Source organism: Cimex lectularius, unplaced genomic scaffold, assembly GCF_000648675.2.
Source record: "Cimex lectularius strain Harlan isolate CLEC.00 unplaced genomic scaffold, Clec_2.1 scaffold123, whole genome shotgun sequence".
In the NCBI taxonomy this organism is placed as follows: Eukaryota; Metazoa; Arthropoda; class Insecta; order Hemiptera; family Cimicidae; genus Cimex; species Cimex lectularius.
Window position 1 is genome coordinate 911669 of NW_019392886.1, and position 16568 is coordinate 928236.

A 16568-nucleotide genomic window follows, 5' to 3' on the forward strand; every position below is an offset into this window, starting at 1 on the left:
CGATTACACGACATTTGAAAATTGCAGAAAGGAGGGAAAACTTATAAGGTGGGGTTGAGATGAGTTGATTTCCGAGTGGATCGAGGTCACGATAGCTCAGGTGGTAGACCAGCGGCGTATCTAGCCGAAGATCGTGGGTTCGAATCTCTCTCGTGCCATTAACTTTTTTTTCATCTCAACTAAAAAACTTAATTGATTGTCATATAATTTCAATGTTTGCAGATGAAACAGGGTGATATCAGTAGGGCCGAGCATCAATCATTCTTTCAAAATCGGCACAAAAGCGTGCAACAGGATAATCTGTCCTCAATCAGCTGTATCTCATCATCGATGAAGTTATTGTTCCATACTGCAATACAGATAAATATCTGCGAATGATCTTAGATATCAAGTTATATTGGTTGACAGGACGCAGCTCCAAACTTACTACACAAAATGAAATATTGTTGTACAATCAACTCTTAAAGCCTAGGTCGACATATGGTATTCAACTTTGCGGTTGTACCAATCATAAAAATTTTGCGACAATCCAAAATAAAATCTTACGCAACATGGTTATTGCACTTTGGTACGTAAAGAATGACGCTTTAAATAAGGTCAGGGGTCTAAAGATCCCTGAGGCCACGACGAAAATACATATTCAGCCAAAATCCAGTCTCGCCTCAGCCTGCACGAGAAGCGACAAAATTCCTACACAACCGAAACGTTGTTTGAAGGTTGAAAACAAAACTGTATGACCTAGTGTACATAATAATTATGTGAATAGTGATGTGTAAATTTTATTGTATCAGAGGTTTTTTAAAAATATGTAAACATTTATTTATTTTATGTTAATTATTCTAAAAGTAATGGTTGTCCTAGTAAGACCATTTTAAATAAATAAAAGTCTAAAAACCTCAATTCGTTAACTTAATAAAGTTTAACCATTTATTACATTTAATTGTTGTTTTCGTGCATAAAAATAAAGTAACATTCAATTTTATCGAGTAAATCGGAAAAGTTTCTATTTTCGTGAAAAATAGGGCGTTCTTTCCATGACTAAAACTTTTAAATTGGATTAACTGCATTCAAAGTTAACAAATAAAAAGTGTGTTTTTTAGATCAGAATTTATTAATGTCGATGTTATATTTTTTTTAATTGAAAACAAAAAACAAAATGTAATGTTTTTCTTTTGGTCATCGTCATTTACATTGATCCAACTCGTGTATTCAGTGTTTTCATTCAGATTTTAGTAAAAGGATAAAATTTGTTTCATTTCACAAATTTAGCTTAGAAGTAATATTTGGGTAGCCTTACTCCCCCTTTTTGTTTTTCTTCAGCAGGAAAGAGACAAAGAGAAATGAGCCAGTTTCATTTCCACAAAGTAACGGAAATGTCGGTCAGAAGTATAAAGCAGAGCCGTAGTGAACAGGTCCAACTTTTCAAGTGCTAAAACACGATATTTCAATTTTCCTTCTTTGCATAAAACAAAATAGTCATTTTACATAAACACAGCTATTTACACTCGTCGGCGAAGTTGTGTTTCAAAATAAATTAAATCAGACTGGATAATACGTTGTTAGTTCAACTATTCATTTAAAAATATCTATCTGACATTTCTTTTAACTCAAAATATAAGACTTATAACTAACTATATTTTTTAAAATTGTCACGTTTTCTTCGGTGTGATCTAGATGTCATTTCTACTCATTATTATTATCAAAGTTTCTTTACGCCGATTTTTTTGTCAATTATAATAAATTCAAGGCTGTAGGAGTAAACAGTATACGAAGACGTAAAATATTGCGGATTTACTCTTGTCTGTAAACGAAAAACAATAAGTTAAAAGAAGACCTTTATTTTTAGATTAATTATTGATTTAAGATTAATTATTGTTATCAAATTTCATGCGGTATTTTAATTTTTTTGGGAGTGTATTTCTACGACGAAGTTATATGAACCTTCGAAGTGCCGGTGTTTTTGAAAAAACGCCCATTTGTATGTCGGGCTCGATTGCAAGGCGCTAGAAGTTAACAATTTGTGAAGACCGTATAGTATTGCGGGTTTATTCTAACAAATTAAATGAATCTTACGTTTAACATTTAATTTTATATAACTCATAAGCTTAATTGTAATCAATTTTCATGTGGTATTTTAATTTTTTTACAAGTGTATTTCAAATGCGAGGTTATATGAACTTTCGAAGTGACGGTGTTTTTGAAAAAAATTCCATTTGTATGTCGGGTTCGAATGCAAGGCGCTAGAAGTCAACAGTTTGTGAAGACCGTAAAGTATTGCGGGTTTACTCTAACAAATTAAATGAATCTTACGTTTAACATTTAATTTTATATAACTCTTAAGCTTAATTGTAATCAATTTTCATGTGGTAGTTTAATTTTTTTACGAGTGTATTTCAACTGCGAGGTTATATGAACCTTCGAAGTGCGGGTGTTTTTGACAAAAAGCCCATTTGTATATCGGGTTCGAATGCAAGGCGCTAGAAGTCAACAGTTTGTGAAGACCCTAAAGTATTGCGGGTTTAATCTAGTCTACAAATGAAAAACAACAAATTAAAAGAAGAATTTTTAATTTTTATTATTTTTCTTAAATGTAATCATTTTATTTTTATTTTATTTATTTTTTTACGAAGCTATTTCAACTACGAGGTTATATGAACCCTCGAAGTGCCGGTATTTTTGAAAAAAAAGCCCATTTGTATATCCGGTTCCAATGCAAGGCGCTTGAAGTAAACAGTTTGTGAAGACCGTAAAGTATTGCGGGTTTGCTCTAACAAATTAAATGAATCTTACGTTTAACATTTAATTTTATATAACTCTTAAGCTTAATTGTAATCAATTTTCATGTGGTATTTTAATTTTTTTACGAGTGTATTTCAAATGCGAGGTTATATGAATTTTCGAAGTGACGGTGTTTTTGAAAAAAATTCCATTTGTATGTCGGGTTCGAATGCAAGGCGCTAGAAGTCAACAGTTTGTGAAGACGGTAAAGTATTGCGGGTTTACTCTAATCTGTAAAGGAAAAACAACAAATTAAAAGAATCTTTTATGTTTAACATTTAATTTTATATAACTCTTAAAATTGTAATCAATTTTCATGAGGTATTTTAATTTTTTAATGACGGGTGGCTGGATTTGAACCCGGAACTTTTACCCTAGAATGCTGACATCAACGCCTACACCGGCCAGTGACATCCTCAAAAAAATTACATTAAAAAACCTTTTCGAATTAAAAGAAGATATCTTTATTTAAGTACTTTAACAGTTAATTTTATATAAATTTTGATTTGAAGAAGATTGAAGATAAACGTACTCAGTTTACGTTCACACTGAAAAAAACAGTCTTACCAACCATTGTACATCAGCAACAAAGAGATACGGACAACCATTGAAGTCAAATACTTATTTCTGTACAGCACGTAGAAGCCCTAAACAAGACTTAAGAGACAATTAACAGAAGTTTTCAAAAACTACCAAAATTTGTAGAACCGTAATCCGTCGTGACCGTCAGCATTATACTGACCTTTAGAAGACATTATTTCGACGTTTTTGGACGATGTGAAATTGAGCGGTTCTGCTCCATCCAACCTCCTGTAAATCGAATCTTTCAAAAGTCCTCTGGCAAAGCGTTAAAGCTCCTTTCTATGTTATTAACCTCACTATTAATAACGGCCTCAACATCCCTTGGTTAAGGACTGATCCGTAACCGATTTCGAAAGTGTCACGCTAGCCTCTCGATCCATCCTGACCCTAATCCAGGAGCCCTCTCGACACATTCCCATCCCACAGTTACAAATAAAAATAAATTTTATATATTTTTTTATTTTAACTGCAATTAATTGTGATGTGATATTTTACAGAAGAACTAATTTGATATTTAAACAAAAAAATTCAAATTAAAAGAAAATTTTTTTTTTCTACAATTTTTACATTTAATTTTAAAAAGATTTTCATTTTAACTCTCATAAGTTTTATATGGTATTGTAGATAATAACAAATTGTATATTGAAACAAAAATTCTTTAATTACAAAAATAAAGTATTTTTATAATTTTTGTATTTATTTTATTTATTTTTTCATTTTAACTGCAATTAATTTTTATATGGTATTTTCGATAATAACTAATTTTATATTTTAAAAAATTCTCACTAGTTAAAGAAAGAACCCTATTTTTTGTATTTAATTTTATATTATTTTTATATTTCATCCTACCAATAATCTGGTTCTCGGTACTGGCGAAATGCAAAAAAAAAAATTTAATTATTATCTACCAAACTTTTGGCCTATTTTAACATCATAATCAGAGAAAAAAAATGTTAAGATATCTACAAATTGATATAATTAAATTTTTAATAGATGGCTTGAAATTTCATTGAAGTCCCACATACCTATGATGCACTATTACATTGAATAAATTTTGAGTGAATGCCACAGTGTTACAATGGCTGACAACAACTGATTTTGATTCTTTATCCTGACCGATATGCTTATTATTCGTGTATTCAAATAATAGGGTCGATATTCTTCCACTTTAGCCAGATATTTAATATATAATTTTTAACATTGATTGTAATTAACTTTCTCCAATAATCAGCTACAATCTGGTCACTGCGAGCTATAGTGAAGGTGTATTTCACTTTAACTTATTAAATTCGCTAGTTGTGACTAAATGGCAAATGTTCACTTATTTTATTTTATTTGTAATTTGCTTTTTAATTGCTCAATTATTAAGTAATGCGTATAATATATATTTCAATAATCAATTTTAAGTAAAAGTTCAATGTAAAAAGAATAGATGGAACATATTGACCACAAAAATAAGGTTATTCGATATAATTAATGTTTAATCAATTAAAAGTGAGTTAAAGATAGTAACCATTGTATTTCATATTCATAAATAAAGCGTTCATCATCATCATTATCTCTCTCTCTCTTTCTCCCATCCTCCCTCTCACTCTCTCTCTCTCTTCCTCCCACCCAACCTCCCACTCTCTCTCTCTCTCATCACATGAGTAAATAGATAGGCATATTTTGAGAAAATGTAGAAATAAAACGTACAACATACATCAAAGGAACTTGGTAATGTGTTAAGAAGCATGGTTGTAAGAGGTTGTTTATTTTTATTAAATCATATCGTGCTGATTTTTTCATTTCGAACATCTTATTGGTTAAGGTATTCTCTGCACACTTTTACAAACAAAATAACTTCTCAATCAGCAATGCAAAAAGTTTTATTCAAAGAATTAGATAGTTTAATGATTCTTCGTAAGCCGCAGGTAAAGTCAGGATAAGGTTTACAGCATCAATGGTTGGAATTTACATGTCATTACACAAGGCCTTTCAACAGGAAGCATCCTTGCCTCATCTTTCGTCAAACTGAAATTGGGTTAACAGGTATTTATTCAAGCATTTCAATCTACTTGTCGAGGTCGGAGCGAATTCGCCTTGTTAAATGGGAGTTTACAAACAAAAGTGGACGCTTTTGTTCGATTCTTCAATACGTAACGGCGGCGTCAAACAGTCGGGTTTTGAAAAGGTAAAGAAAAAGCGGAAGGTGCAGGCCGTTTGAAAACCTAATGGCCCCGTCGAGTTTTTAGGGAAAGTATTACTGACAATAAATCTCCCCAGCTTTCTATTTAATAAGGGACGTATTAGCGGGAAGTTTGTCCCGGCGTAAATTACAAAATTGGACACTTTAACGGAAAAATGGGACACACTTGAAAATTTCCAGCGGAAAAAGTTTACCGACAGAACATAATAGAAATGGCGTTCTCTTGTTACCGTTATTTTTACTCCGGCGAGTCTTGTCTTTACGGGAGAAGTTTTTTTTCCGCTTGGAAAACAGGGAATGTGAAAGGAACCCGGAAGTGTTCGATGTCAAGGGTGAAATTGAAAATTTGTGTTTAACCGGGTGATACATCGTAAACTTTACACGCAAGAAAGCTGGGCAACTTTTTTAAAAGCTTTCCTACCGAGAGTGACTGTATTTACAGTTACCATGAGTTCACAGAACGTTTTAGACATTATATTGCATAAATTTTTGAAGAACTGCCAATCTGAATTAAGGATAACATATTATTTATTGTGCTATGAAAACAAGTAACACAATGTTGGCAATTATCCTGTATTTTTCACGTCAATAAAGATTTGTACGAATAAAAATATTAGGTAATATTAAAATGCTTAATTTAAGATCAAAAAATAAATAAATTTACATATAAGTTTGCATTCATGAAAAGATAAGTTACCATTTCCAGTTGTTTGACGTAAGAAGATGAACTGTGGTTGGCTTGTATGAGTGGACGACCAGAATTGAATATCGATGTTATGACCATCCCGAGCGAAAACATATCACTTTTGATGCTGCACTGTGACATCGTTTGTACCTCAGGTGCTGTAAAAAAAAGTAACAATAAATATTTCAAATAATGGCTTTTACTAAAAAATATATTATAATCAATTCGTGACAATTGATGTTTTATTTAATCTAAACCTGTACCTCCCTAGGTTTTATGAGTATAAAATCATTGTCTCATATAATGGTTTTATTGTCAGGGGCCCACTAACGTTTTAGGCGAAGATGTGGGTTGTTGAGAAAAACCGGCAGGAAAATTGTACGTAGGGATTACAATGGGATTAGAGGTTGCCGTGTAATTTTCGTATCTGAATCTTTCAAATTATTTTAAAAGGGGAACATCAAATCTTTGTTATTGGTGTAATTAGTAACAAAACTTTTATATAGGGCGCTGACGATGGATCCAAAATGACTAATCGTATATTTTGTATTCTGCTGAGATTGGTGTGGTTAAATCCCACGGCAAAGAAACCGTACGCCGATGGGAGTTTTGCGCAGATTAAAACATTTAGTTAAACCACATGGCATAGAATATTTTCTATATATTTTAGAAATATACGAATGTTTTGTTGCCGTGGAAGAGTTTAGCACTGTTGTGTAGATGTTTTATAAGTAATCAGTATCATCAGTTAAGTATGTTTTTTAAATTCTGGAAGGAGAAATTTGGGTCAACTGCTTTTACAGATACAGACATAGGTACCAGATGGCCATTTCGGTAGGAAAGGGAGTGAGGTAGAATACACGGAAGGTATAGTGTGTAATATGTGAAGAAGAGGAAAGCTGGGAAAACACTTACCCGATGCAACGATATGCGACCCTACCCGATGCTACCCGACGCAAATCTAAAATCCATTTTTCCATAAGGTTGTATTATGCACACCTGCCTGATGCTACGCGACGCTACCCTACTCTACGCTCTGCCCCACTCTCAAGATTTTCGTCGGGTAGCATCGAGTACAGTCGGAGAAAAAAGAACCGGACACTCATAACTTTATTCAAACTACATGGATTATTGTCGTTAAATTAATTACAACATTCCTATTTTAATGTAACCCAAATTAAACAAGATCAAAAATTCATTAGTTTTTATTTAAAAAAATCAATGTTAATGGTTTGAAGAAAAATGATCAAAACACCGGAATATCATTTTTTGACATAATGAATTTAGCTAACAATTTATTACACGATTTTGCGCATAATATTTATTTAACAATTTATTTCAAGGTTGTGCTCATAGAATTACACCATTGTCGTAGGATACTGGTATTTTTTGTGGTTTATTTCAAACTAAATATATGTAATTTTATGGTTATATTAATTACAACATTCCTATTTTAATGTAACCCAAATTAAACAAGATCAAAAATTCATTAGTTTTTATTTTAAAAAATCAATGTTAATGGTTTGAAGAAAAATGATCAAAACACCGGAAAACCAATTTTTTATATAATGAATTTAACCAACAATTTATTACACGATTTTGCTCATAACATTTAACTGACAATATATTTCATGGTTTTGCTGAGAAAATTACACCATTTTCGGCGAGTAGGGCCAGAACAGGACATTCGTATTTTTTGTAGTTATTTCTAATTAAGTTTGTGTAATTTTCTCGTTATACTAATTACAACATTCTATTTTAATGTAAACCAAATTAAACTAGATCAAAAATTTATAAGTTTTTATAAAAATTATTCAATTTTGATGATTAGGAAGAAACTTGATCAAAACATCGGAATAACTTTATTTAAAACAATTAAGTTTAACAAACAATTTATTACATGCTTGTGCTCATAAAATTTAACTAACAATTTCTTACATGGATTTGCTCATAAAATTTAACTAATAATTTATTTCATGGTTTTCCTCATAAAATCGTGGTCCGCTTGACCAATTAATATATTACAATTTATTAACGTTTTTAGTTGAGATAAAAAAGTGAAAAATGGCAAAAAGGAGGAAAAATTGAAAAGGTGGGGTTGAGATGGGAAGTTGGTGCCCGAGTGGATCGAGGTCACGATAGCTCAGGTGGTAGTGCAGCGGCGTATCTAGCGGAAGATCGTGGGTTCGAATCCCGCACGTGCCATTGACTTTTTTTGTCAACTAAAACCTTAATTTATTTAAAACAATTAAGTTTAACAAACAATTTATTACATGGTTTTGCTCAAAATAATGCAATAAGAACAAAAGAGGCGTTACGATTGCGATACTGATTTGTGATACACGCAGCCTGACGGTACGTGGCGTGCGCTTGACGTCGCATAGTTGTGCACACCGTACCAAAAATGACATGGCGTCGCATAGCCGTTTCCCGCTTGAAGGTTAAGTTTTGAGATTTTGTCGTGCTATGTTTGACAAGCCATTTTTTGAACCATTGTCCAATGGACTATACATGTAATGAAGGATTCGATGAGCCAAATAGGATACACTGTCAGTACGACATTACACGTACAATCTTGTGCAAATAATTTGAATAATTTCAGTTATCACACCTTGTTAAGTTCTTTAAAGGTTATATTCATTGTTGTGTGAAGATTTATTTTTCTAAATTTATCACATTTGAATTTTTACGAAATGTTATTATTATACATCATAAATATTTATATTGTTACATGCTTCGTTTCTCTGTATGACTTATGGAGGCTTTTCAACTCAGAAAAGAAAGATCATACGCTTTATAATGTTGCTAAGTAAAGTTAGTTTTTTAATTTTCTAATTAATTGGATATTAATTGGTTTTATTCGAGTTCAATTTAATTAAAATTCACCCAATTAAATTTAAACCTAGATTTTCCTACAGACTTTTTCAAATCTTTGCCAATACTCAAATAAAAAGAAACAGTGATGTTGAGTTTATACATAATTTACACTCTTTTTTCTCAAACTGTCAACGTTTATACTTGAAAACTTACTTATGATTTATTTAACGATACACTGTAAACAACACCTTAAGATCAGATAGCCTAGCAGTTATTAAAATATAAAAAGTCACTTCTAATATAGTCAGCGAATCATGCAATATCCTCAAAACTTGTAGAAAAGTTACAACTTGATAATATCTTGAGTGCCAGGACACAAAGAAGTTTTGTGAAAAATCAAACAAACTGGCGAGATCTGCGTGAACGGGCCATGGACTATACAAAAAATGACAAAATCAACCCGAATCGCCCAAAATGGATTAAAAAAGAAAAGGGAGTTATTGTCAAACACTAGAGATGTAAACTCAGTAAGCTTATGATAAAACAAGCTAAACCCAAACCGGCAAGCTCATTGCTACAGTTTTTTTTCTTTATGATCTATGCATATTAACCATGGTGACTTATTCCCATTCATATTTGGTGGGGGGGGTTGTCGTGAAAACGGCCAGAGGCTACGGTGGGAATCGAACCCACGACCGCGGCGTCTATGAGCCGAGAGTCTCTCACGCTAACCACTCGGCTACTGCGGTCCCCTGCTACAGTTATTGACGGTTAAACTAAGCGGCATGAAAGGAATACATAGAGGTCATTGGCATCTGATAGAACATTTACATAACACATATTCAATGTTGACCATGCACATGTTGATTATGCAATGAGGAGGAGAAACTTATATGGATCATCTTGGAATGCGAAGCAACCGCTTACTGGCTCTAATCCAAGAAATGCAAGGAAGTGGAATTCAAATAATGATAATCAATGATGTCAATGAGTTCATAAGATAAAGAATCGATTAACTAAGGAACTAGAAACCCCCGTAATTAGCTAGAAAGCTGAGTGCTTGGGAAATAAAACCCCATTCATAGCCTCCATGTTTATCATTATCCTCATCGGGTTCTGGAGTCGAATTCAATGAGTATTTTAACCCTGGACCTTTAGCGTGATGAATCCTAACACCGTTTCAACTCGGCTTTCATTTAAATGAATTATCAAAAATATTGAAACATGTTTTATGGGATTTGATGATGGCGAATTGACCAACCGCAGATAGGCAGTCCAAAATGATCGGTAACGATCAATTTAAAATCTAAAATTGGGTCATTTTGGACTCATGACTCATAAATCAGCTACAGCATTTATCTACTTGGATTACGCTTGTAATTTTTTTTAATTTTAGGATTTTATTTAATATACAGTTTGTCAGTTACAGTTCGTTTACAGAAAGAAAGTCATACCTATTTTCACAACTTATTTTTAGTTATTGCAACACGTTTAAAAATAACTTTTCTAACATCTTAAAACGGATACAATTTACCTTGGCCGTTTTGAAAAATACAAAATTTCAACGGTGTCGTTCCACGGTAATTGCTTGCGGGGTCGGTAAAAATCAGGAGATGGTAATTCCCTCTCCGCCTACTGGGAAGAGTTTTACAAACCTTTTAGATTGAACTTTGATGGAGTTTTTATTTGTCTGACAAACTCCCTGGAGATCGTCTCCTTGAAGGGCGCGGTACTTCTAAGACAGGTTTATTTTAAAACTGATTGATCAGGAGAGGAAATGTATAAAAATATACAAGAACAGGGAAATATATAAATTAAAATAAATATTAAAATTTTCTCCTTGACTTCTCCTTGAAATCTACTTGAGGCAATCTTTTTTTTTTTTCATTTTATGTTTCAGCATGGTTCAAATTTGAATTTTTAATGATATGTACATTTAAACGGCGAATTCAATTACACTTCATTAAATAACTTATTAAGCATATGCAAATAAAAATATAAAATGCTTGAAAATAAAACTACATATTTTTTTTGTACATGATTCATGATAACATTGCGAGATTATTTAAACAGTGATCTTTTTCGAATTTTTTTTCTGAAAGTGTTGACTCCTCGACTTATTTTGGATCCGCTTAATCTTGCTAATGGCCAAAGAAGGAACGTGTTTCATACGAAAGATAACAACGGTGCTGACATATGACACATTGTATCAATATCAACAGACAAATGCTGAAAACAAAGTACATTTTTCCTTTCAAACGTAAAAGACAAAACCCATCTTTTTATTTATTATTTATTGAAGAACATTGTTCGAAATATGTTAAAATTTTAGTAAATTTAAAAAAACATTAGGTGATCATAGGAAAATTAAGCGCTATTATTTTTATATTTTTTTTTATATACGGTTCTTTTTTTCGAGGAAGTTCGTCAACTGTGGGTGTTATTTAACCGCCCATAATTCGTTACTTAAAATCCATCATGAATGACAAAATCTGTAATTCTAGATACACATTTGTTTTTAATTGATTTATGAATAGAAAATATTTATCGCTGGTTTTTGAAAATAGCATTTTTCGTATATTGGTCGTTTTTTCTTACATTTAATTGGTATCATTTTACGCACATATCGTAAAATATTTTTTTCTATTGTTTTTTAAGTAATAATTTCAACAATGAAATAAATGGGACGACTAAATTTGGGACAACTACTGGAAACTAGTTCTTTTTTCGTAACTAGAATATGGCTGAAAAATTATCATAAGTTGCTTCCCCTTAAATGCCCGATATAATTTTTTTTAAATTATACATTCCAGCAACAATTTAAACAAATAAATGGTACTAAATATTTCCAATTAGTTATTCTTTTTATCTAAGGTTTTTGGTTGGGATGAAAAATTAGTGTCACGAGCGGGATCCGAACCCACGACCGCTGATGATACGCCGCTGCTCTACCACTGAGCTATCGTGACCTCGATCCACTCGGACATCAACTTCCTATCTCAACCCCACCTTATCAGTTTTCCCTCCTTTTTGCCATTTTTCAAATGTCGTGTAATCGGATTGGATTCTCGACGACAAATGAAATGGCCACCGCTTTAGTGAAGTATACATCATTTTAAAACATTAAATTCACTAATTTCGTGGCCCGCTTGATCAATTAATATATTACAATTAATTAATGTTTTTAGTTGAGATAAAAAAGTCAATGGCACAAGCGGGATTCGAACCCACGACCTTCGGCTTGAGACGCCGCTGCTCTACCACTTGAGTTATCGTGATTTCGATCCCCTCGGGCACTAACTTTCCATCTCAACCCCATCTTTTTGAATTTTTCTGGGACATGAACGACCAAAAATATCCCAACAGAGGCATTTATCGGACAAAGTGGGAGAAAGTTTCTCAAGAAATCAACACTAGCAATAAGCCATATTTGGTTACAGGTTAAGCTATCGTGACTTCTATCCCCTCGGACACCAACTCTCTACCTACAACCGTTCGAATTTTCCTTCTTTTTGCCATTTTTCAAATTTCATTTTAATTAGTATGTTAAATTGTGACTGCTAAACGTACATGGATTAATATGCAGTTTTTAAGGGACTAGCACTAAGTTTGAAACTCTCCTTTCTCGCCTCTTTTGGAAAATAAGTAGTTAACAGTTAACAGCTCTGTTTTCCCACCACATTTCAACAATCAATGGTGGATATTTGCCATAGTCAGTTTAGCTCTTATCACCAGGTCTGCTTGAGCTTCGGTCAACGACTTCCCCCTTGAGAATAATTAATTGGAATAAGTAATATAGTCAATTATACCCCTAAACAAATATGGATTAATTTAATAATTAACTGTGTGGTGATTAGTGACCGTTAGTTGATGATTATTCAGAGATCGTGAGATGCGGTCTGGTGTGACGTAGGTTTTAGAAAAACATATTTTTTATCGTGCCAACGTTTCGATCTTTATGAGATCATCTTCAGAGCTCAAAGATGATCTCAAGAAAGACTGAAATGTTGGCACGATAAAGAAAATGTTTTTCTGAAACCTACGTTACACCAGACTACATCTCACGATCTCCAAATAATCATTAACCAACGGTCACTAAACACCACACAAAAATGAGTAATCTTAATGTTTACTGTTTTTAAGTAAATCCGTCATTACAAATGAGGATTAACATTTGTTTGTTTTTGGTTTGTATTTTCAATTTTGTTTTATCAAACTAACAAGGATATATCGGTTAATTTAATTGAAATTAATGGAATAAGTTACAATTTTTTTTTTCATTTTTGAGCAGTTTAATATAGTTATATACAAATCAAGTACATCTGTCAGACCAAGTGGTAGTACCAAAGTTGGATATCTCTTTTATTTGAATTGGTGGGTTAAGATAGACTGGTCGGGGGCCATCGTCGTTTAAAGGTTTGGAGGATTGTAAGAATGTGATGTTGAGGAAAAAGTGTGGGCTAATAGTTTAGGGTGGAAATTGAAGAAGTGTGTAACGATAACATCCTACACGAATAGGATTTTAATCGTTGTTAACGGATCATTTGATTGATGACGTATAAAGATACGAAGGAAAACTCTAGATTGAAACGCCTGAATTCGTAGGATATTTTATGATTTGGCTGAGCCCTACATTTCTACTCAAGTTCAAATAAGTCTGATGCGTGTAAGCGGTTAGTTGGTTATGTATGCTTAGTATTGATTTTCGCCCCCTCAGATGTCTGAGTAGATCATATCTTTTGTTAAGTTGTTATCGTTTTAATGTTGTATGTGAGTTTCATGTAAGTTGCTGTCTAGGTAAAACCCATTACTTCCCAAAGGTCTTGGTTGGATGGTGGTTTTATCTTTCCGTTAATATCACAAGTGGGCAGGTTTGACATTTCAGAGTGAACGAAACTTGTTGGCTTTTTTGCTCGTTCAACTTGATCCGCCACCGAGTTCACCAGTAGGTAATGGGGTTCAGATGTTGTGCTGCTTCTGCGGCAAGGACAGATGGAAGTGTGTTGATAAGATTCCGTTGTTATCAGTGTCGGTTGTGAATTGTGTATTTGTATGTGTGGGCATGTCAAAGGTAGAGTATGTCGAATGGTGTACAGGTCTAGGATTAAAAGAGACTCGGGTGCCAAACGCGATAGAAGGGTTTAGAAAAGTCCGAAAATCCGGCTGAGCAAAATTTTCTAGAGATGGTGATATCGTATCGACTAATCTGCACTGCTGAACAGTAGAATGGAGAGATCGGCATCAAAATTGATGGTTTGGAATTAAGTTCACTAGTTTTTGTGGTCCGCTCGACAAATTAATATCTTTCGATTAATTAAGCTTTTTAGTTGAGATAAAAAATCAATGTCACGAGCGGGATTCGAACCCACGACCTTCGGCTAGATACGCCGCTGCTCTAGCTATCGTGACCTTGATTCACGCGGACACTAACTTCCCATCTCAACCCCACCTTTTGAATTGATGAGATTGAATTTATCTCAACTAAAAACCTTAATTAATTGAAAGATATTAATTGGTCCAGCGGACCACGAAAACTGCTGAATTTAATTAAGTGTATCTTCACTCCGTGCCCATTTCATTTGTCGCCGAGAATCGAATCATGATTACAGGAAATTTGAAAAATGGCAAAAAGGAGGGACAATTCAAAAGGTGGGGTTGAGATGGGAACTTAGTGCCCGAGGGCTCAAAGTCACGATAGCTCAAGTGGTAGAGTAGTGGCGTATGAAGCCGAAGGTCGTGGGTTCGAATCCCGCTCGTGTCACTGACTTTTCTATCTCAACTAAAAACCTTAATTAATTATTAGGCATTAAGTTTTCAGACTCGAATACGGGAATTAAACTTTTAAAATCAAAGATTTTAGCACAGGGGAATTTGTGTGGTTTTGTTAATGGGGTTATTTACGATTTTATGTGATTTGAACTACTGCCCATCCAACAAATTCTACTCATTTTATACAAGAATAAATCACTTAAATCTGAAGTGATTCAACAAAATATTTGCAACCAATAAACAATTAAAAATACAGTGATGCCAAATTATTGTTGAAATTGTTAAAAGAAAATGTACATTTTGTCAAAACGGCAATAGATATGTGACAGCAAAGAAGTCCTTTCTGTAATACAAAAAGGGGAAATTATTCAGCTTTAATAACAAGTACCCTCAGGTGTTTCCAGTTTCTCAAAGGGAGACTTTCCCATCTCCACTTAAGATTAAATCGTTTAACTCTGGAACGAGCTCGTCCGTTAGCAAAAGGATTAAGACTTCTTCAAAGGTTTATTAGTAAACAATAATCCTATCTCAAATTGTAATTTCACCTGGTTCAGGATAAAAAAAGTTTAACGAGCCGCTCGGTACTTAGGAATGATGCGAGGAAGAGTAGAGCAAGCCGCAGCCTGAATATTAATGAGCTGAATACACTGCACCCCTTAAAACTCGGGGTCCTGTGTTTATATATTGCCGACCCTACTTTGCTCCTAACAATGAAGCCTCTTCTCCCTTGAAGTAAATATTTAATTTTAAAATTCATCCCACAGCTAAGAACACCATCTTATGAGGCAGGTCTTAGCTGATATCTCCATTAACAACTCTTCCAAGGCTGTTTTTGCAGTCCTTGTATTTTTTAAAATATATTTTGAAATTGGCATTATCAATTAACCACTCTATTTAGACTTATTTGTACTATTTGCGCCGTTTAATAAAATAGTGTCCTAAAGATTAACCAAGCAGGGTTTGGCTGAATTAACCTAGAATATACGTACTTTTTTGGGAAATTACCCCCAAAAAATTATGATGATTTATTGCGAAGAATTTTATTTCGTACAAGTATTCCATTCTTTTCTGTTTCACTCTTTCTCTCACCCTCCCACACTTTCTGCTCGTAAAATATAAGTTAGCTCCACGAGACCTAATTTTGTGAGCTAAAATAAATTGTTCAATCTATCATCTCTCTCTCTCTCTCTCTCTCTCTCTCTCTCTCTCTCTCTCTCTCTCTCTCTTTCTCTCTCTCTTTTTTTTGCTGGTTACCTACCAGATTCATCGCCGGCGCCCCACATATAAAGCCTTCTCACATTTGATTTCTTAGCTATCTTAAGTGTGCATTCTTTTCTGAGCCTTCTTATGCCTCAACTAAACGACTGTTGCCTTCCGATTCACGTAATAGAAGATTTGTTATCTTGTTTGTTGTTACCCTCCCACACGTGATAATTAAAATACATAGATATAATATTTATACACATTTTCATAATTCATATTCATACTAATTTACTAACCTACACTACAACTAAATTGGAGGTCGGAAGATTATCTTGATCTTGTGGCCTCCTTGCTTTCACACTAATAAATACATTCAACGGTATTTACTAATTCCACTCATACCATAACCTATCCTAAATTGTTTGACGGGCCTGTGGAGTACTCGACATTCCTCGACAGCCACGCCCTTTCACGAATCACCTCTCACGCTAATAAATACATTCATTCTGGACAAGCCCCTACACTTCGGAAGTATAGTACCAACGA

The 16568-nt window shown here is 33.6% G+C and overlaps 1 protein-coding gene and 1 non-coding gene across 3 annotated transcripts in view; one reads left to right on the forward strand and one right to left on the reverse strand.

Moving 5' to 3' along the window:
• Window positions 1-16568, reverse strand: part of LOC106673401 (SCY1-like protein 2) — a 456897-nt gene that overhangs the window by 155792 nt on the left and 284537 nt on the right. For both annotated transcript variants that reach the window (XM_024229052.1, XM_024229051.1), the window contains exon 7: window positions 6246-6391. In XM_024229052.1, the coding sequence (XP_024084820.1) occupies window positions 6246-6391 (146 nt within the window). The remainder of the gene's footprint in view (window positions 1-6245; window positions 6392-16568) is intronic.
• On the forward strand, window positions 14739-14811 carry Trnah-aug. The gene has a single exon. It is a non-coding gene; the product is annotated as a tRNA-His (tRNA).